Source organism: Aquarana catesbeiana, linkage group LG05 (assembly GCF_042186555.1).
Source record: "Aquarana catesbeiana isolate 2022-GZ linkage group LG05, ASM4218655v1, whole genome shotgun sequence".
Lineage (NCBI taxonomy): Eukaryota > Metazoa > Chordata > Amphibia > Anura > Ranidae > Aquarana > Aquarana catesbeiana.
The window spans coordinates 175,300,641-175,324,400 of NC_133328.1; the positions used below are offsets into that span (position 1 = coordinate 175,300,641).

At 40.6% G+C, this 23,760-nt stretch overlaps 1 protein-coding gene across 4 annotated transcripts in view; it reads left to right on the forward strand.

Moving 5' to 3' along the window:
• LOC141144573 (acyl-CoA dehydrogenase family member 11-like) overlaps nt 1-23,760 on the forward strand; it is a 386,002-nt gene that overhangs the window by 89,027 nt on the left and 273,215 nt on the right. For all 4 annotated transcript variants that reach the window (XM_073630369.1, XM_073630371.1, XM_073630370.1 and 1 more), the window contains exons 2-5: nt 7,000-7,099; nt 11,694-11,819; nt 11,955-12,116; nt 16,819-16,983. In XM_073630369.1, the coding sequence (XP_073486470.1) occupies nt 7,000-7,099; nt 11,694-11,819; nt 11,955-12,116; nt 16,819-16,983 (553 nt within the window). The remainder of the gene's footprint in view (nt 1-6,999; nt 7,100-11,693; nt 11,820-11,954; nt 12,117-16,818; nt 16,984-23,760) is intronic.

Sequence of the window (23,760 nt, forward strand, 5' to 3'; positions counted from 1 at the left end):
ACCGCAGTTGAAACATCCATTGTTCCTAGGGCGACTCATCCCTCTTCCATTTCTGCCTCTAAACCTACCTCTACCTCTTCCTCTAAAGTTTCCCTTCATATTTCCTTGGAAATGTTGTGTGGAGACAGGTGATGGCTTTGGTATATCAAAACAACCTGCTGCATCTTTCTGTGAAAGTGCTTTGCCAAAGTCAGCTCTAGGAAGAGTTGACCATTCAGTAATCATTTGTTTGACTGGGACCACTAAATGGTGTTTGAGATTACTCAGGAAAGTCTGGATCAATAATGGATCCATATCTGGCTGAATACCCAAACCAGCTTCCTGTGTCCACACATCATTGAATCTTTTCCAAAATTCAAGAACTGATTCTCCTGACTTTTGTTTGCATGCTATGGCGGTGGGCAATGAAGATTTTGGTTAATAAATCTCTAGCATGTGAGTTTTTAATTCAATCCACATATCATCTCTCCCTTGTTCTGTGTTAAGCTTGTAATTGGTTGCAGCTGTACCCGCCGGTTCTACAGTAGATATAGTTCCGACCTTGGTCCAGCCCCAACCTGTACCAGTCCCTACAACACCCTCAATAATTAACCTTATATCTTCCTGTGTGTAGTTTCTGCCTTTACAAGCTCTTTTTAGGTAGGCGAGAGTGGCGGATACAGAGACAGTGGGTTTAGGACAGTTTTTAACTATGCGATTTATGTCTTCAATCTCTATAACTTTCTTTAATAGACTGTTACCTACGGTCATGAAGGGCAGTTGCTGAGTTGCAGCGGCCGCTTCTTGCTGTTTCCGTTGTATCTTTTGAGCTCTAGTTTCGCTTTGTTTTCCTAATGGGCTTATTATGTTAGTTATACCAAGTCTGTAAGTAACACTAGTAATAAGGGACCCTCCCGTCGCTTCATTATCCTTACCTTCCTCAACATCAGATTTTTCCTCTGTATCTCTTACTGTGGATGAAACTACGGCTGTTCTGTCTGCCTGTTGCTGTGGTTGTTGTGGAGGTGGTGCCTGTGGTCTTTGGGGGACAGGATTTGGGTTAGGGTTTGAAGGATTAGGGTTGTTGGTTTGTGTAACATGGTAACCTGCTAGCAAATCTAAGTCCTCAGCTCTCAGACTTGGGTATAAACCTTTTGGGGCAGTGGAAGTTGTAATAGTATTATAGGGCGGGAGCAGGGTGATGGCGAAGCTACCATGGTTTAGAGATTTCTCTAACTCATGTTTCTTCTCCGAAGCTTGATCTTTATCCTGTATTTTGGGAGGTTTAGTATTCTTATTTGTTCTATCATACCAATAGGGAGCGTATGTCAACCAGTTTTTCCCTCCCTTTCGCATATAGTCCTTGTCCCATTGGGGATCGGGACCAGTGGCGGCCCGTCCATAGGGGGCGCCTGGGCACCGCCCCCCCCCCCCCCCCCCTCCAGACAGTCAACAACAAAAAAAAAAAACTATTTTTAATACTGGCCCTTTAAATATAAAAAAATGACAAAAGAAGGTCCTTAAGTGCACTGTGTTCGGACGCTGGATACAGTGCGACACCGGACACAGTGCACTTATGGGAAGCGCCACGTCAATCACGAGATTGCAGACGTGGCGCTGCATTTGAGGGCGTTTAGCCCGCCTTGTGGCGCTTCCCGAATCGCCAAGTAGCTTTCGCCCGGCGCTTGTAGTATATATTACTACGGCCGGGCGGTTTGATTGACATCTCTGTTTGATGTCACTTCCTGTTTTCTCTGTCTAATTGCGCCCAAGAGAGAGAGGAAACAGGAAGTATGAGGACTGCAAAGTGCAGACTGACTCTCCGGGCACTGGAATCTGGCTGGTGATCCCTCCGCTCCATCCACACCAACAGCATGACAGAGGACACAGAGAATGATGAGGATGGCCGGCTGGGGAAGGTAAGACGTTTTTTTCAGCTGCTCTAATGACCTCCTTCCCTCCCCCACCCACCCCACTCAAATTAAAGCCCATCCAGTGACTGATCACCTAATGAGAATCCATCCCCATCCCATAATGACAGCAACAAAGCTTACAATCCGAGGTGTTGTCTCTGGCCAGGAGTGGGTGTCTGCAGCATGATGTCCTACACATGACTACACATATGTTTGGGCTGCTTCATGTGTATGTCATGTTATGTGTATGTCATGTTATGTGTATGTTATGTTATGTGTATGTTATGTTATGTGTATGTTATGTGTATGTCATGTGTATGTCATGTGGAGGACATGTTATGTGTATGTTATGTGTATGTCATGTTATGTGTATGTTATGTGTATGTCATGCTATGTGTATGTCATGTTATGTGTATGTTATGTGTATGTCATGTTATGTGTATGTCATGCTATGTGTATGTTATGTGTATGTCATGTGGAGGACATGTTATGTGTATGTCATGTTATGTGTATGTCATGTGTATGTCATGTCATGTTATGTGTATGCCATGCTATGTGTATGTCATGTTATGTGTATGTTATGTGTATGTCATGTTATGTGTATGTTATGTGTATGTCATGTTATGTGTATGTCATGTTATGTGTATGTTATGTGTATGTAATGTTATGTGGAGGACATGTTTATGTGTATGTTATGTGTATGTCATGTTATGTGGAGGACATGTTTATGTGTATGTTATGTGTATGCTAGTTAGTTGGAGAACATGTTATGTGTATGTCATGTGGAGGACATGTTATGTGTATGTTATGTGTATGTCACGTTATGTGGAGGACATGTTATGTGTATGTCATGTTATGTGTATGTCATGTGGAGGACATGTTATGTGTATGTCATGTTTTGTGGAGGACATGTTATGTGTATCTCATGTTATGTGTATGTCATGTGGAGGACATGTTATGTGTATGTCATGTTATGTGTATGTCATGTGGAGGACATGTTATGTGTATGTCATGTTATCTGGAGGACATGTTATGTGTATGTCATTCTATGTGTAGAAGAACATGCTATGTGTAGGACATGCTGTGTACAACATGTAATTCATGGCAAGTACTACATAAGATGCTCTACACACAGCTGGTTGCTTTTTGTGTGACACAGGCTGCATGTAAGGAGCGACTCTGCTGGGGACACCTGATGGCATCTGGTGGCAGGCGACGTGGCTAGTGACATGCTCGGGGCTCCCACTGATTCTGCATTATGGTGAGTTGAATGATTTAATTTTATATTACAATGTAATAATAGTAATAATGCGCTTCAATCATCCTGACACCATAACAACCATGGTGCCGGGATGATTGAAGTGCTAACACCAGGTGTTTGGAGTATCCTTATCTGCTGATTGTTAAACTTTCTAGAATACACATATTTCTATTGTTGTGTAGGATCTGGGGCTACCGTCCCTCTATCCCTCTCCCTCCATCCCTCTCCCTCCATCCCTCGTTCATCTCAGACGCTAACTACACCACCTTAGAGCCACGCCCACTATTTCGCTGAAACCACGCCCATTTTCACCAAGTGGGAGGGGTCAAAAAGGAAGGGCAGGGTCCAGCGCCCCCCCATCCTAAAACTTCACCAGCCGCCACTGATCGGGACCATAATATGGATATGCGTCTTTGTCATTTAGGCAGAGGATTTTAATCATATCCATATGAAAGGGGTTATTTGTGCCATCCCAGGGAAAGGGACTACAACTGCCTAGATTTTCTGTCCATCCTGCCATATGATCCACCCAGGGGTTAACTAGGTATTGATCCATCCCACATATTCTGGCAACAAAGTCTTTACAATTTTCACCTGCATTTGGTAGCTGTAACTTAGCTTGCACTTTTCCTATTGTCCTAGGAAAACAGAACAATTCACAGTGCTTGACTGCCATCTAGCGGTGTAAGTTAGACAATACCTCAACTTAATAATTATTTTTTTTTTGGAGTAATGAAAATAGATTTGGGTCAAGTTCAAGTGTTCTTGGACATACAATAAATGCACAACCTTGCTCGTGGACTTGCTGCTTTGCTTCAGACAAGCTTAATCCTTCTATGAAATTAACTTTACAATGTACGTTAATTCTTAAAACTTCTATTTTTGGTTTACCTTCCCTAAAATATGGATTTTTACCCAAATTGTGTCTGTAACCTCCGGGAATACCATTCACCAAGTATGTCTTTTGGTTTTGGAAACAAAATAGCAGTCCACATATACACTCAGCGAAATGCATCCAGCGTGATACTTTTAAAGCAGTCATAGCAGTTAAAGCAGTTATACAATCATACAAAGTTTACATAATACATCAATCATTAGTCTCTTGTTCTGCTCCAAACAGAACTAAAACTTCTAGAGTACTCTGTAAAATTCTCTTAAGGTCATCAAAACCTTTTCAAGTGTCCCCTAAACACTATTTATATGACCGGTCAACTTTTATCTCTACTTATCAGAGGTTCTATAGCCCACCAGCAATCTCTGTGGATGAAAGCTACACACCTGGACCCCGGCAAGTCAATTTCACTCAATAAGAATAAGATTAACTTACCGTATCCTTTAAAAGTAGCCTTCCATCCTCCGTTAAGGGTAGATTCCATTCCCCGGTAAGGGTAGATATTCAATCCCCGGACTGAGCCCCCAGTGCTGATAGGGTTAATGCTGTGTCTAGGATAGTTCCTTTTAACCTCTCAGATCTCAGATCTGATGTACCATGTAATTTCAGATATCTGGAATCAGCTTTTAGAGAATGAAGAAAAGACACTAACACGGCGTTACACTCTAAAAACTAATTGTATTGGGTTATCAGGGGGTATGTCTTATAGCAAAAAATCACACAGAAGTTTCATAGTTAAAAACATGCACAGTAGATATCAAGGCAACTACAGTAAGACAAATAGTCATTGTTCTTCTCTTCCCAAGCTGCTGGATACAAGGTAATAGGGGGGTAAGATAAAAGAATGTGGGAAAGAGAAAACCGTGTGAGAAACAATTCATTTGCAAGAATTCATGCCAATTACAGACTTCTAAGGAAAGCTAAAGAGATACTCAAACTGTACATACTATTTAAGATGGCTGACAGATAGCAAGATGGAGGCATTAACATAACCTTTCACTTACTCTGCCGGCCAGTTACACACTGAGCAATTCCTGCAAGCCTCACCATCTGCTGTGGAACTGTTTCATCTGGCTGTGCTGTTCTCACTCCTGAGTGAGTCCCCGAGTGCCTTGATCAGTTACTGGGGGGAGGATCTCTGTCCCCAGCATATGTGTCCTGATGTGAAACACCATGCCATTCTGCACCCAAGGCATTGGGTGATTCCCTGAGCTCTGCCTTATCAACTGCTGGGGGAGGAGATGGGGTAAGGTTCTCTGACCTGCATGTGTAACAGGATGTGAAACACATTGTCACTTGCAGGCACCCACTGTCACTGTCTGTGATTGGCCTTGATTTCTGGGATGTAGCCTGGGACAAGGTGTTTGAAAATCGGTGATTGTCCCGGCCAAATCAGGACAGTTGGCAACTATGTAATATGCTGTGTAATATGCCGGGGACACACTGGACACCGGCATACCTTCGCTGCCATTGTGCTCTTGCTGGGTCTTCAGTGTGCTCCTGTTCCTTTAAGGGGACCTTAGCTGCCTCCAGGCTCACCTGCCCCACATCTATCCATTCCATGCATGTACTTCCACTATGGAGACACTTATACATTTGAAGTGTTAGGACTGCAAGCAACACAGGGTGCCGTAACAAGGCCTTGCAGCTTTCACATGCGTATGCAAATGTGTGCTATATAAAACCCCTGCTTTTAACAGATGGTTAGACAGGTAATTTGGTTGGTCAGCAGACTGGTTGGTGAGTTGAGCTATGGAATTGTTTTTGTCTTACATGTATATGGCCCTGCATGTGCTCCTTGCTGTGAAGGCCAGTTATAGGTGGGGGCAGTGGCCAGTTTTTTGTAACTATGTAATATGCGTTAAAGGCCCCCAATGATAACATTGTGGTGATAACTGATAAGATTTTGGAGAGATTTCCTTTCACTTCCTGATGGGACAGGAAATAAAGGCAAATCTCCCCAATGGGAAATTTCCCTACGGCAGAAATTACCTAAAAGGGGTCCTAACCCTTCCTTACTATCCATAACTTTAAAAAAATAAAGTTTTGGATTTACTTTTAAAAAAAGGCCACTTTTAAAGTCCATCTTTATATTTTGCTGCTGGTAATACTTGAATGCAAATGTACCTTGAACTGTTCTGTGTTTTCTTATTTCTGTTCTTCTTTGTTTGAGAACTATTTGAGGCTGGGTTCACACTATTGCTGCATGCAGCTCACAGCAGGGGTCCGATGTGTCCCTGTTCACCGTTTCAGGTCTGATTTCAGCTCGAATTTTTGAGCTGAATTCGGAAATGAAATGGACCAAGAGACGCACAAGGCTCCTGTGCAATTTCGCACCAGAGCCGGAGCAGTGATATGTGAACCGGCTCCATAGAGAGCCAGTCACAATCTCCTACCATGCAAATTGGATGCAAGGAAACCGGCATCCAATTCACATAGTTGTGAACCCAGCCTTAATCATTGTGACTTACAGTATATTCAAACCGCACCTTATTTGTGTTTACGGTGGCTGCATCCATTATGCTGTTTGCGACTTTGTTCCTCTATTTTTATTGCTTTCAAAATCAATAAAAACTATTGCATTAAAAAAAATATGCTTCTCTTGTGCTACTTACCCAAGAGGCAGTCTTGCCTATAAATTTCTGAGTCTCACACATAGTAACAGTGAATAGAAATGAGCTTGTGTGTGCTCTTCAGAACCCATGTGGTTCGCCAGGAAGTTGTCACCTATAATGGCCCAGTCTCCTGTGGTGGGGGCATTCCCTGTCCCCTAGCCTCACGTATACATGTGACATATTTCTGACAGGGTCAATCACATAGGTTTGGAATAGCATCCAAACACACCCAAGCTCATCTTTAACAATGAATACCAGCAGTGGCTTACATCTTGTTCTTTGGAAAACACTGCCATATACTATGAATAATAAATGAGAAACTTTTCATTTTTTTTATAGATCAGGCCAGTCCAGCGCTACGTTTTTTCTACAGAAGGGTCCATATAAATGTGTTCTTCGAAAGAAACCTCATCACTCAGTTGTGCCAGGAGATAATCTGGTAAGGTAGATTTTGTTTATGTTTGCACCTTTATTATAAACTGTTTTCTCAAACTCATAGTGGACTTGTCTTTATCTCCAATCAAACTAACCATAGACTTAAAGTGGAACTTCACACAAATGGGGAAGTTCCACTCTTTTTCCTCTCCCTCCCTCCTCTGCCATATTTGAAATGATTTTTTTGGGAGGGGGTACCTGGTTTTGACAGTTAACCACTCCCACTGCTGGTCAGATAGCCGCGGCGGATCCACCGAAAGTTCTACCTTCCCAACCCTGCCTGCATCCCTCTGGGACATGCCACAGGTCCCAGAAGGCTGTGGGACCATTCACCATTCGGCTTTTGTAGTGGGCAGCTGGCTGTGAGGCCACAAGGCGTTATAGCCAGCTGCCCAAAATTAATAGGCCAGCACTGGGGACTGAAGACCGATGAGGAACTGGCTCAGTTGAGGACAGTGTTGGATCCCTGGACAGATGGGTGTCTGTTTTTTAGAAGTCAGAAGCTACAGTTTTTGTAGCTGCTGACTTTTAATTTTTCCAGAACTGAACAAAGCTCCTCTTTAAAAGAGAAGTACAGCCAAAGCTCATTTGGCTGTATTTTTCCTATGGATCACAGAGGAGCAGTTCGATCTGCAATCCTGTGACCAGTTTTCATGACCCATTTTCAGCAGACAAAGGGCAGACAAAGGATTGAAGCTGGTCCAGCATCGGGAAAGATCGTGACCATATGGTCGGGATCCGCCCACATGCCTGGAGCGGCACCCAGCTCACTCTCAGCAAGCCGCTGAGAGCCTGAGCCGGCCGCTCTCGCCCCCTCCACAGCTTAGCGCTCCAGTGAGTGCTGGAGGGTCAGAGCAGACAGTGGTGACTAACAGTGACCAACTCTCTGCTCAAAGAGCTCTGAGAACCGAGCAATTGTGGTGTTTGATCGCTCGGTTCTCAGTCTTAGATCATCAGACCGATGCTGCATCCACCTAGGTAAGTATGATTCTAAAATTTAAAAAAATCCCCTACTTCTCTTTTAAGGATTTTTTTGCACAATTGCTTACAGTTTAATATTAGAGGCAGGCATTTTCAAGCGCCGCCAATTTACACAACACTTTAAATACTGTACTTTCACATTAGTCCCTGCCCTCAAAAGCTTACAGTATAAAGTGCCTATCCCACAGGCATATATGCACATACTAGGACCAATTTAGATAGGAGCCAATAGATTAATTCATGTGATCTTCAGCTGCATCTAGTGGCCAAAATCCAGTATGGTTTTTTGAATTACCTCAATGGTAAAACGTATCACTCCACTAGAGCTGATGATCATAGGAATTAATCTATTACAGAAAATATGAGGGAAATTCATCCACCTTGTAGAAATGTTTATGACAGTGATCTGTTTTATTAATAGACCCCAGAGCAAATGCGCAGTTAAAATGTTTTGCACATGAAGTATACTTCCAATAAACATATGCATTTTAATATTACAATATTAGTTATTTAGAACTCTGCCAAGGTGCACTTTTTAGGTAAATCAAACCTGTAAGACACACAGTATGTGAAAACTCTCACAACTTTTCTTCTTGCATGAGTCCTAGTGATATTGCCAGTCACTTCCTACATGTTCCAGCTAGGAAGCCTAGGAAAACCTCCACAGGGACACACAGACTGATAAGAGGATGACATGGTTCATAGCCTTCCTGGACTCCACTAAAAATGTTTTTACCTCTTCTTCTTTTTTTTTTTTTTTTTAGAGAGAGATTTTTTTCTTCTTTCTATTATGCTGAGATGTTGCCACCAGTGCCATGTTGCCAACATTGTGACTGTGAGATGAAATCTCTCCAAGAGCATAATAGAGTGCAGTAAAAACTGCTAAGCTTTCTACCGAAAACTGCAAATATACTTTAAATAATTCCAGAAAAATTGCTGAAAGTCTTTGAGTCTTTGAACATTGGGAGATTGGCTAGACATTTGATATTGCTATATACTAGGAAAAAAATATATAGTTTCATATGCAGTTATGGTAGTTGGGTTCAGTCTCCTTACACAAATTGAAAATGCAGGGAGGATGATTTACTAAAGGGAAAGGTGCTCAGTATGCAAAGTAGAGAGACACTTTGCTTATTGAAAAGGTGAAGCAGTGTTAATGCCAATTATCTAATTGGGTCCAGGTGTTTTTTTTTTAACCACACAGGAGTGCTTTATTAAAGGAATAAAGTAACACATGGCATGGCAGGAAAACAACAGTTTGACATGGTTAGATACATCAAATCAAAGATATATCGTCCAACAATACAAGCAGCATGACAAAAAGTAAAGACTTGTAGGTCACATTGAAAAATTATTGGGGAGATCAAGTCTAACAAACACCAAGTCCAGCCCAGTGTGACCCAGGGAGTAGGGAAAAATAGGATAGAAGAGGGAGAGATGAAGAGAGTGGAAGAGGGAGAGATGAAGAGGGTGGGAGAGGGAAGGGGACAAAGGAACAGCAGAAAAGGCAGGACTCACTTAGCAGGGGTGGGACACCAACAAGACAGATTGTCTTCAGAACATATATAGATAGATTTGGGTCAACTTAGCTCTACCAGCTACTGGGAGGTCCGTGGGAACCAGACTTTATCAAATTTCAAAGGGCAGCCATGGCTGATATAAGTGAGTTTGTATAATAACGCTGAAGTCACCATTGATGCCCAGGACTCCACAGTAGGAAAAACCGTAGAGGTCCATTTTCACAAAATTTCTTTTTTGGCATAGTACAGGAAATAGGAGATCAACAATTTAGCATGATGAGACCACTGGGCATCCTCTTGGATCCCGAGCAATGCCAATTCCGGTGAGACTGGGAGGATCAGTTGTAACCTAAAATTGATAATCTCAAAGACCTCTGATCAAAAAGGGGACAGCTCAGGGCAGTCCCAAAATATATAAAAGTAGGTGCTTGTGTGAATGCAGCAGCATGGGCAGGCCGGGCTATGAGACAGGTCAATTCTGAGAAGCCTTACAAAAGTGTAGTACACCCTATGGAAGAGTTTAGTTTAAATCAGCTTTTTCTTAGAAGAAATTACCAATTTAGCACTATGCTCAAGACACTCCTCCCAGTCTTCCCCAACCAAAGAAGGAATATCAACCTTCCAGAGATCCCATGAATGTTCCTTTTTAGGGGAGTCCACTCACAGAAGGGCACTACAGAGAGCAGAAAGCAGCTTACGCAAGTCACCTTGCGCCAAGAGATCTTCAGTCAGATCAGTCTGAAGAAAAGGCCTGTGGGCAAATAAATGTGTGAAAGTTATATCAATAATTACTGATCAGTCAGAGTTTGCAGTGATAACCCACAGGTTCACTTTAAAGCAGAACTTTGAGTACTAGAAAGCTGAACACGTTTATTTTTGTATTGCTTCACTGCCCAAATGTTGCAAAAACTAAATAAATATATGAAGTGTGCCTACACAGAACTCCCAAAAAAACATACCCTTTGCCTGGATTTCCTCCTGAAAAATAGCAGTGTACCTCCTGGTTGTAGTGATTTAATATATGTATAGTAGTATAGTTAATTAATATTTAGGTATAATAATGATGATGTAAGTACTCTTCCGCAGCAACCCAATTCTTCCAGAGAGATGCACTTTATTGACTTCCAACACAGAACAAAGTCCAAAGTCCACAGATAACAAAAAAATCCGACAGAGTAGATATAATTCAGAGCCCCATGTTCCTAGGTCTGTGTGTGCATCATACACAGACAGACGATACTTAAACTATAGACTGAATGCCGTGTTATATTCCCTAGATATTGAATGGCTGAGCAATTTGATTGGCCGTCTCCATTCAGGTCTTTTATATACTTTAGTCTTTCAGATAGACAACAACTCCCAGCCGTGAACAGCTGCAGTCATAAACCACCCCAATTTGCATTCCCGCATATCAACATCAACAAGTCCCCTTAGATATGTGTAATTAGATTAGATTAACAGATACTACCTGAACACCCTTTGAGATGTTCAAATAGACTTGCATAAGATTAACACATCAAAGGGTCTTCAGTTGTCCCCTTGCTATGTTAAAATTCAGTTGACTTGGACAATTCAACTGAATTTCTGCTCAACATGGCACTCCAATACAATATTATACATAAATTGGCCAACATATTACAACACTGGTACTGTTTGTGAGGGAACCTAGGCACTCCTGTGTCTACAGCCTTATAACTGTATATCTGTCGTGTGAAATCTAAGGCACAGCTGCCTCTGACTATTAGCCTCATGAGATTTGGTGATATTACTACTGTGTTGCTCACTGTTCTCCTTTCTGGAGACTGACATGAGGAAACAAAGCCTTTCCGCCACCGAAGGGCCATCCTCTACACAGCGATATAATGCAGGGCAACAAGGCATTGTAGGTCAGTAATGGGGAAAAGATCAGCTGCCGGAAGACCACACACAATACCAGTGACTAGTCCTTTGTCTGTTTTTTAAACACAGCTTCCAGAGATCAGTTCCTCTAAGATAATGTCATGCTACCTGTGTATGTTCTCACTGTCCTTTTGCTGTAAATGATTGTGCTAACGATTCTGCATAAAACAAAGAATGACATTTATTTTTGTTTTTTAGATTGAGCGCACATATGAAGTCCAAAAAGCCTTATTTGACGCTGGATTCCCGGTACCAAAGACTTTATTATACTGTAATGATGTGACAGTGATTGGAACCGAATTCTATGTGATTGCACATGTGGAGGTTAGCTAAGTCACACAAGTATTAGACTATGTTGTTTTACTTGGTTTCACAAAGTGCTGCTATTATTAAGTGAATGTGTGCTATTAGTACATTTTTTGCAACTTCATAAAGCGAGTGTTACTATCCCTTTTACAGGGTCGTATTTTCCGAGATGTCTTTCTTGTTGATGTCCGCCCTGCAGAGAGATCAGCGCTGTTTGTTGCTCTCATTGAAACACTCTCCAGGCTCCATTCATATAACATACACAAGCTAAATCTTACAGGGTATGGCAAAGGAAAAGGATACTGTGAGAGAGAGGTGAGGGGAGCTTACATAAATAAGAGCTATAAGGATCCCTCACACTTTTGCATGCGCTCGTTCATGTGGTATTCTGTGTGTCTTTTCTAATTCATTTTAAATGGCAACCTAACACACATATACAGTGTGGAGAAAGACACAGGAAAAAAGATGCGAATGTATTTGTGCCTCGCTGCAAAGGAAAAAGGGTTGATGTCTTAAAGATATTCTATCATACAGCGCTTATGACTCTTATAATCCATTTCCTTTGGTAAGTGGCCATCTCATATTATATGGTGGAGGCGCACCTGGGGGTTTCACCTTTTTTTCTGTTTGTATATACTGTAAATGAATGACACGGCTGGGCTGGGGGAGCCCTGCACGGCCGCGTTTTTGTTTAGATTGTGACAGCTAGCGGGGGGAGAAGATCCTCTGCTAGCTGTCAAAACAGGAGATCAGGGGGAGCGGAGGCCAGTTCATCTTTAACATGTTACACCCTGAATATAGGTGTAACATGCTACAAAAGATGAACTTATTCTTTAAGCTTTAAATGGATATTTTATTCTGGTTTATTTAAATGTGTGTATTGAAAAAAAAACACAGTACCTGTGACACTATCTTTCTCTAATTCAGGATCTTTACTGAGATATAAAAAAATCAGTAAGGGAGTAGGAGTTATTCCTTTGATTTGTACATTAGTGCTTTGTAGTTTTAGTTTTTGTTTTGTTTTTTCATCAAAGCTTGTAAAGTTAGTCAGATACACAAGTGAAAAGCAGCTCATCTGCTGGCTGGAAATAGTAATTATAAAATATTTATATACAATATTAAATTCTATGAAAGAACAATTAAACCAACAACATTTATTAGGTTGAGACAAGCTCTCTATGTAAAAACATACCACAAGTAATATTTTTACATGTTTAATTTACTTTACAAAGTGGTAAGTGTACATAGATTGTACTCTTAAACAGTGTAAATTTTAGTCTTAGGACTAAAATGGCATTTTAGTTTTAGTCCCATTTTAGTCTTCTGCAATTGTTTTAGTTGTATTTAGTCGACTAAATCTCCAGTACATTTTAGTCGACTAAAATGTCCTACGTTTTAGTCGTCTAAAATCTCCAGTACATTTCAGTAATTGCAATTTAGTTTTAGTCATAGTCTTTTGACTAAAATGGCATTTTAGTTTTAGTCTCATTTTAGTCTTAGGACTAAAATGGCATTTTTGTTTTAGTCTCATTTTAGTCTTTTGACTAAAATGGCTTTTAGTTTTAGCCGTATTTTAGTCATCTCAATTGTTTTAGTTTTAGTCGTATTTTAGTCGACTAAAATTGTATTAATTTAGTTGACTAAAATGTTTTAGTCATTTTAGTCTACTAAAATGTTTTAGTCGTTTTAGTCGACTAAATTAACACTGCGCTTAATCTAATTATTTTTTTCATGCAATGTCAGTTCAAGGCTATCTTAATGTAAAGCCTTTCTCCAAGCAAATATAAAATAAATTAACATTGCCTTCCACCCTCTGATCTATTACTCATTTATATTGGGAAAGTGTATTTTGTGCTAACCATATATAAAGAACACACGGTGCAGCTGCTCGTGTAAGACCAAAATACAAAAGACCCTAAATTATCATAAAATAGTACAAGCGCGCATCCGCAGGTGATGGTTTGATACAAAAAAGTGTATGTGACACAATCAATGTTTAAGTGTAGGATAAGCAACAATGTTGCTATATCAGATAAGATGCAAACACAGATCTTGACATGATAAGTAATAAATAAATAATAAATAAATAATTACAAAATTGAGTGTAACCAATTGTGATGTAAAATAAATTAATAAGATTCAAACAAATCACAAACTAAACATCCTTGTAGATCCAAAAAAATATATAAATAAATGAAATATATATAAACAAAAGTCCCAGTGTGTAGTGAAAAAATAACAGCCACAATTCTTCAACACTTGGAAAAAATATCGATGTTCTTCCAGCCAGAAATCTGTTTTAAATAGCCGCTTACCAGATATGTTGGACCTCTGATTATAGAGATCATATAGGCCCGGTGCATTAGCCTGCCGGCAGCGATGGTTTCCACCTATACTTCAATCAAGGAAGAAGGATGTCCTCATCTGATTTCAATGACCAGAGGGCAGGTACTCAACAGCTCAGATCCACAGGTGAAGAAAGAGTATTACCCTCAATTAGGGTTTTCTTTTCAAAGACCATCCTGAAGTTTCAACCCCTCAGTAGAGATAAAAAGGGGGAGACTTCATAGTGCAGATGTACTCAAGGAGTTTTTATTAAAAAGTCACTATATATTCACAGCAATTAGTCACAGCAAATTATCACAGCAAGCTGGAAACTGTAAACGTTATATCCAAATCACACGGCAATCAACAGGAACAAAGAACCGGATAAAAAACTAGCTTCAACTAGCATGAAAGGCAGCAGAGGATTGAACTAGCTGACCTGCATAAGCATTCATGTATGTGTTGGGGATGGGGGCTCTAGAAATTGGGGCCTCACCTTTCATACAGCACTTTCATTACTACAGAATCACCACCCGCAGCCACCTACAGTATGGACATACCATTCATTGGGGATTCCTGTGTGTGCTTGGCCCTTTTTCCCTCCCTCGTTTGAGCTCCTCCCTCAGCTCCCGGACCTGACATAGTTGGTGGCCCTGTGATCGCGCACCTGATGGAGTTTACACCCCATCGGCACGTGAGTATCCATTTAGGGCAGTGGCGTTCCTGCCTCCCCTATATGCATATTTACTTTGTCTCCTTTTCACCATGCATATTGTACTTCATCCACCTAGAATAGCCTTCCTTTTTTTTTGTCCTTAGATATTGGTGCTTAATCGCCCCTGAAGAGTGTTTTGATACACGAAACGCGTTGGACTTACAACATGCACCCAATAATCACTTCCCCTTTTACTGGGTCTACAAATCAAAAAGTTTTTTACCTATCTACTTTGTGATGTTATGCAATTTATGGATATTTCACCTTTTATACCATTCGTCCTGTAGCCGTTCCTAGGGGCTTGTTATGAATGTTTACAATGTACCAATCAGGGTGTATCTGTATATGATGTGACAGTCAACCTATATTGGGATCACCATTATGTCATCATGTTACTATGTACAAATAAATTGGCTTGTTTTTTACGGTGACTGACCCACTGGCCTCATTTGCCCACCTCACTCCAAGTCCCAATCTTCCTGTTTCCCATAGGAAAAAAGAACGTGATAGCATTACAGCCACTTGCTCCACCCGAAGCGTTTCCCCTCAACAGGCATCCACTGGAAACGGAGACGTATACAGTCAGCTGATTCAATCCTCTGCTGCCTTTCATGCTAGTTGAAGCTAGTTTTTTATCCGGTTCTTTGATCCTCTTGATTGCCGTGTGATTTGGATATAAAGTTTACAGTTTCCAGCTTGCTGTGATAATTTGCTGTGACTAATTGCTGTGAATATATAGTGACTTTTTAATAAAAACTCCTTGAGTACATCTGCACTATGAAGTCTCCCCCTTTTTATCTCTACTGAGGGGTTAAAACTTCAGGACGGTCTTTGAAAAGAAAACCCTAATTGAGGGTAATACTCTTTCTTCACCTGTGGATCTGAGCTGTTGAGTACCTGCCCTCTGGTCGTTGAAATCAGATGAGGACATCCTTCTTCCTTGATTGAAGTATAGGTGGAAACCATCGCTGCCGGCAGGCTAATGCACCGGGCCTATATGATCTCTATAATCTGAGGTCCAACATATCTGGTAAGCGGCTATTTAAAACAGATTTCTGGCTGGAAGAACATCGATATTTTTTCCAAGTGTTGAAGAATTGTGGCTGTTATTTTTTCACTACACACTGGGACTTTTATTTATATATATTTCATTTATTTATATATTTTTTTGGATCTACAAGGACGTTTAGTTTGTGATTTGTTTGAATCTTATTAATTTATTTTACATCACAATTGGTTACACTCAATTTTGTAATTATTTATTTATTATTTATTTATTACTTATCACGTCAAGATCTGTGTTTGCATATCTTATCTGATATAGCAACATTGTTGCTTATCCTACACTTATACATTCATTGTGTCACATACACTTTTTTGTATCAAACCATCACCTGTGGATGCGCGCTTGTACTATTTTATGATATTACTCATTTATGTAAGGGTATGGGTTACTGCAGAGTATTACTGATGTTACTCCACAGTTCTACAATCTTCCTCTCTGCTGGTTCTAGTAATGATGACCATTCACTGAGGTCACTTTTTTATGCTAGTCTCCCACTGGTCTTTTTGCCACCCTTTCCATTGATGTCATTGGGTCTGTAATCGGTGCAGGACAAGGGGCCATGTCATCAGGATGAAATTGACTGCTGGTAAGATGAAATTGGCTGTCCGCCCACATTCCAGCGAATGGATCGCCTGCTGTCTAGGGACTGTGAAGTAATGTGATTATTACTGTGTTGCTGAAGTAGTTCATAGCTTATGGGGGAAGAGGGGCCTTTTCACCTTGGGTCCTTGTCCCAGCATTGGGGGAAGTTAGGCTTTAACAGTGGTGGATATACAGTAGGTAGGTGCTTTTCTGCTAACTTTACTCTTATTGTATACCTGATCTTAACATTCAGCAAATGCACTATTCCAAGGGTTGGATGTAATGGTATTGTATGTCACACCGGCTTACTTTCTGTAAATCCATTTCAGGTAACCACATGGAAGAAGCAGTATGACCGGGCTGCACACACTGATATCCCTGAAATGAGCCAGTTAGCTGACTGGCTTATGAATAATTTGCCAAGCAATGACAATGAAGAGTGTCTTGTCCATGGTGATTTTAAGATCGACAATATCATATTCCATCCCACTGAGGTAAATTCTTTTGTTAAAAAAAAAAAAAAAAAAAAAGATATTCTATTCTTGAATCTAATGCCGCGTACACACGGGCGGACTTTTTGACTGGACTGGTCTGATGGTCTTTCCAACAGACTTTCAACTGACTTTTGACGGACTTCTGACGGACTTTTGAACACACGGACTTGCCTACACGCGATCACACCAAAGTCAGACGGATTCGCACGTGATGACGTACGACCGGACTAAAATAAGGAAGTTGATAGCCAGTAGCCAATAGCTGCCCTAGCATGGGTTTTCAGCCATCGGACTAACATACAGACGAGCGGATTTTTTGACCGGACTCGAGTCCATCGGAAAGATTTGAAACATGTTCCAAATCTAAAGTCCGTCAGATTTTTGACCGAAAAAGTCCGCTGCAGGTCCGATGGAGCTCACACATGGTCGGATTGTTCGCCGGATTCGGTCCTTCGGACCAGTCCGGTCGAAATGTCCGCTCGTGTGTATGCGGCATAAGTATGTAAAAAAACATGCATAATACAGGATTTGTATGAATAAAACTTCTCAACCTCTCATCGCAATGGCATGACAGTACACCCATCATTGCTTCTAGTAAATAGAGCCCTGTACCAGAGTATTACAGTAGCCAGGCACGGATTAAGTGACAGCACGGCCACACGCCCGACTGAGACACCTGCAAGATACACCGTTCCAGGGACATTTGGATATTCATCCTTTGGTCATTCAGCTGATATTCTAGGCTCCAGTGACTGTTTGTCCCCCATACCTCTATGGGAATTACATTGGCATAGATTACAGGATATTGCAGACACCATGCACTTAAAAATCTGCCCAATATTCACAGTCTGACGGCCATGCAATACTAGAACGGACTCTATTATCTTCAGTGCCTGCCTATACATGGAATCATTACACTGGAATCGATATTTATGTAAAAAAACTTTTCGAACCCTCAGCCCCTGAGGATAGCATTTGAACACTTCATATCGGAAAGGCGTCGGGCATTAGGGCATTTACACTGTATGGTGTTTATGTGTATAGTTTTGTTCTCCATGTGATACACATTGTGCATTCCTGTCATATGTAGATTTTATATGTTTTTTATTCTATATCATTAAAAGATGATATTTTATTCATTATTGAGTGGGTGGTCTGTCAAAGTCCCATTTGAGGGGGTTACCTTCTTTGTTCCAATTAATAGGGATGGGACCACCATGCTCTGTGTGACATGATGGGAGTCTCTCTTTTTTCTCTTTTCTCTTCTAGGGTATTACAATAAAACCTTGAATTGTGAGCATAATCCGTTCCGGAAACATGCTTCTAATCCAAAGCACTTGTATATCAAAGCGAATTTCCCCATAAGAAATAATGGAAACTCAGATGATTCGTTCCACAACCATTTATTCATAGGTCTTTCAGTATAGTCCATATAAAAAGATTATAGCAATATGATAGGTTATGTAACCATTAAACATCCATCCACAAATGGCAGCCTCCACAAGAGGATTAGAAGCAAAATCTATCAGGAGCTACAGTGTAGAAAAGAGAAGAGAGGCACCTCTAAGTGTAGCAATATGGTTACATTTAATTAAGGTACAATATTTAGCAACTCACATGGTTGATGCTTAAACCAGTAACATCTAAGTATGCAGGCATCCAGGGTAAACCTGTCCGCATAGACTGTCCTCTGCACCACCGGCTCTCATTGCTGTCCGTCTGCAATCATGACTGGGAAGACTACCCTGCAGTAGAGTATTCTGAAAGCGAGGCTTGACGTTGATGGCGGTGCGGAGGATGCTCTATGTGGACAGCTTTACCCCTGATGCCTGCATATTTAGATGTGTCTGTTTTAATCATCAGCCATGTGAGTTGCTAAATGATGTACCTTCATTAAATTTAACCATATTGCTACACTTAGAGGTGCCTCTCTTCTCTTTTATACTAAGTTGTGACATGACGCTACTTGTATATCAAGACATCGCTTGTATATCAAGTAAAAATTTATTTAATATTTTGGCTGTCTTGCAAAACGCTCTCGAACCAAGTTACTCTTAAACCAAGGTTTTACTGTACATAGTTAGGTGTTAGGGCTTATTAACACCATACCGCATGTGTTTTTGAATAGTTTTTAAGTGTTTTTTCCCCCTTTTTTATTTTACTTATGTATATTGTACATATAGTATGTATTTCTATGTGCTGCAGTGCTTTGCATTAAATAGCATGTTATGCAAAGATTGCGTATGAAATGCTGCGCAAACTCAAACATATAATGTGTATCAACAAATCATATACATTTCATATCCTGTGAAGTATATCATAACATATAAAGTGCATAGAAGGTGCAAATATATATTTCAATGTGTGTAACAGTTCATTCTCCAGCGATGATGTGACTAAAGTAATCAATTATTTCAAAATAAGGTGCTTCTCGTGTGAACATATATAAACATCCTTGTGACACATCTGTGCTCCCAGAACTCTTACCTCAGTGAGTAATCAAACACACTTTTTGATTACAATGCTCATGGCCAGGGGCATAACTACCACCATAGCGACCCATGCGGGGCGCTATGGGGCCCGCAGCCGAGTGGGGCCCAGTGAGGATAAGAGCACAGCTGGCACAGTCTCCCAGCCAGGGGAGAGAGGAAAGGAAGAGGCGAGCTGTCCGTATCAGCAGAGAGCTGAATTGCCCGATGTAAGAGCTTTCATTAGAACTTCCAGTGTTCCCGGGGCTCACGTCACATAGCTCCACCTTTTGGCCCGTGCCTTTGATAGACAGAACGCCGATCCAATGCGGGACATGTGACAGCATCAAAGGCGTTGGGCCAAGAGGTGGGGCTATGTGACGATGAGCCCGGGGAAGACAGGAAATTCAAATGAAAGCTATCACAGCGGGCAATCCCGCTCTCTGCTGATCCGGGTGGCTTGCCTCTTCCTCTGCATAAGTGGGGCTGTATGGGGCACAGGCAGACCAGGCTGTATTGGGCACAGGTCACGCTGTATTGGGCACAGGTCACGCTGCATTGGGCACAGGTCACGCTGCATTGACACTAGGGAAGCTGTGGGGGGGGGCTGTTTGCAGGGGGGCCCCCATACAACATTTTGCTATGGGGCCCTGCTATTTCTAGTTACGCCCCTGCCCATGGCGATATTCCACCGAACCTAGTAGGGCTTAGGGCAATTTTCCATTGATCCTAGCCTGATTCAAGGTCTATCAGATGTGTTTGGATGTATTAGGATACTCCTTGGTAGTGGTCCCTTTAAGGCTCCCTCCATATAGTAAGGTAAAGCAAAGTAACCTCCCATAGTGTAGTAGGTAAAATCAAAGTATTTATTAAAAAAATAGTAACTTACATTAAATTTGGTAAAAAATGCTTGGTTATGTGCAAACACAAAGCAGCATACAGGTTTCCAACATCACTTCCAGTCCGGGATGCCCTACACGTTATGTCACGGCACGTGACTTAATCAGGGAAACCGGATTGGTTGTGTTAGATGCCCTTTATCTGATATAGGCCGGAAATCGTGTTGTGGCCATTTTGTTGTGGTTTCCATTGAAAACATATTGCAGACATTTTTGATGTGATCTCTACTGGTAATATATCCTATAGAGGTTGGAGAGATATCTCCAACAGGGGCCATTTTATTGTAGTGCAGTGTATATCGTAATTTAAACAAGACCAGTGACTGAGTTGTTGTTATGAACATATTTAGGAGATTGATGGCTTTATGTGTTCCAATAAGCATTACGTTCATATTCTACTATAACGTTTGTCTGAAATGTGTCAATAGAGTACAATCCAATCGATGCTGTATAGAGTTTTAAATATTCCACATCGGTCACTCCAGAAGCAGTAGTGATGTTTACAATGGGTCCCTATTCTAACGATACAAGAAACATAACTATCATGCTGAAATAACTTTAAACATCTATTCACATATATAGATGAGTGTAATAAAAGACTTACAACAGGTTAAATGTAAGTACATGGGTTCTTAGGTGGAATAATGACTGATATAACATGCAAAGGTTAGCCCTTAAAGAGGAACTGCAGTCTTCTCACATAATTTGTAATAAAAACATCTTTGTCATTCTGAATCTTCCCTCCAACCACTTTGCATATTATTTCATATATACTATGATTCTGTACTTGCCAAATATGCTGCAGAAATCTCCCTCCACTGAGTCTGGCTGCAACCATTTTAACTGTGGGCAGCTAAAGCTGCTGCCTGTTCACTTCCTGGATTTACACGGAGGCACACCTCCAGCTCTGCAGCCCTGCAGCTCTCATTGGCCCTCTTATGACTCATCCCCCCTCCTTTCCTGGCAAACTCTCAGGAGAATGAGAGAGAGAGCTGTGCATGATGTCATAAGCCTAGGATTTTTACCAGACAAGAAACAGGAAGTGGGCTGTATAAGGTATTTACTGGCAGAGAAAAAAAATTTACTATCCGAAGTTAAAACAACAAGGGCAGAAGATTTAATAGCTGAAAAGTTGAAAAAATGACCGAAGGTCCGCTTTAAAGTGACCATCACATTTTATTGTTAATATTAATAATCAAATACATTCCAACATGAATAAAATTATATGAGTGCTAATATGAGTACATCCACCCATACATTTTAATGGCATTTAAAATTGCTTAAAAAGTACTGATAAAACATTTCAAATTGAACTCTACATTGAGGCCCCCTGGAATGAAAGTATTGAGGGTATATATCCATCTGGATTCTTACTGACTGATGGTTCTAACTTCATGACTCCCCCTCCAGGATTATATTTTTCTGTGCCCCAAAATTTTAGGTGGCTAGGGTCTTTGTTATGTACTTGTGCGAAGTGTTTAGATACGTGTTTCAGATATCCCTTCTTTATATTTTGTATATGTTTTTACTCTGAGTCCCAGAGCTCCCTTTGTTCTGTCTACATATTGCAGTTGTCAATCACATTCTAGAACACACATCACTCCTTCAGTGTTACAGCTGATGAAGTCCCTGATAGGGTAAGTTAGTCTTGTTTTTGTACCTGTAAATTCAGTCCATTTAGTATTGAGTTTTTCTAAGTTTCTACATGCATAACAATACTTGCACGGATGGAAACCTTTTCCTGTAAAGAACGTGAATGTTTTGTTGGGCGGTGGTTCAATGACGTTTCACACAATTTTGTCTCGCAGGGTGGGAGCTTGTATATGATAGATGTCTACTAGTACTTTGTTTAGATGTTTATCGGCTTTTACTATATGCCAGTGTCTTTCAATCAATTTTTTTACTTGTTTGTGCTGGACAATGTAGTCCAAGATTAATAGTGGACTTCCTTTCATTGGCTCTTCCTTTATCAATTAATCTTCTTCCTATCATTTCTGCTTAAATCATGTAGTCTTCTCATTTTGTGCAGTTTCTCCTCAGTCTCATCAGTTGACCTCTTGGGATGTTGTAAAGCCATGGATTAAAATGACAACTATCCATTTTTTAAATAACTGTTCCTGTCTACTTTCTTAAAGTAGGTCTTGGTTATCAAGTTGTTCTTATCAATTCTAATTTCAAGGTCTGGGAAGTCAATTTTTCATTACTAATATTCAATGTAAGTTGTATGTTTTTATCATTCTTGTTTAATTTAATTTAATACAAAATTCTTCCAAGGATTCCTGGTTACCATTCCATAAAATAATTAGGTCATCTATAAACCTTTTATACAATACAAGTTGTGTGGGTAAATTTTGGTGTATCGCTTCTTCCTCCCATTGCACCTTGAATGCGTTGGCAACGCTGTGTGCAAACTTAGCTCCCATGTCTATCCCAGTTTTTTGCTTGTAGTAACTTTGGTTATACCAATAAATGTTTATCAAACAGAAATCCAGACATTTAATTAGATATTTTCTCTGTTTGCATATTAATCTGCAAGGCAAAACCTTACCAGCAACTGCGGATGTCTCATCATTCTATACACCTTGAAAAAGTATTCATACCCCTTAAAATTTTTCACATTTTGTCATGTTACAACCAAAAACTTGAAAGTATTTTTTGGGCATTTTATGTAATAGACCAACACAAAGTGGCACATAATTATGAACTGGAAGGAAAATGATAAATGGTTTTCAACATTTTTTACAAATAAATATGTGAAAAGTATGGTGTGCATTTATATTCAGCCCCCCTGAGTCAATACTTTGTAGAACCACCTTTCACTGCAATTACAGCTGCAAGTCTTTTTGGGGAGGTCTCTACCAGCTTTGCACATCTAGAGAGGGAAATTTTTGCCCATTCTTCTTTGCTCAAGCTCTGTCAGATTGAATGGAGAGCATTTGTGAATGGAGAGCATCTGTCCCAGTATCAAGTCTTTTGCAGACTCTAACAGATCTTCTTAAAAGATTGCCCTGTATTTGGCTCCATCCATCTTCCCATCAGCTCTGACTAGGGATGAGCCAAACACCCCCCTGTTTGGTTCGCACCAGAACATGTGAACAGGCAAAAAATTTGTTCGAACACGCGAACACCGTTAAAGTCTATGGGACAGGAACATGAATAATCAAAAGTGCTCATTTTAAAGGCTTATATGCAAGTTATTGTCATAAAAAGTGTTTGGGGACCTGGGTCCTGCCCCAGGGGACATGGATCAATGCAAAAAAAGTTTTAAAAACGGCAGTTTTTTCGGGAGCAGTGATTTTAATAGCGCTTAAAGTGAAACAATAAAAGTGTAATATTCCTTTAAATTTCGTACCTTAGGGGTGTCTATAGTATGCCTGTAAAGGGGCGCATGTTTCCCGTGTTTAGAACAG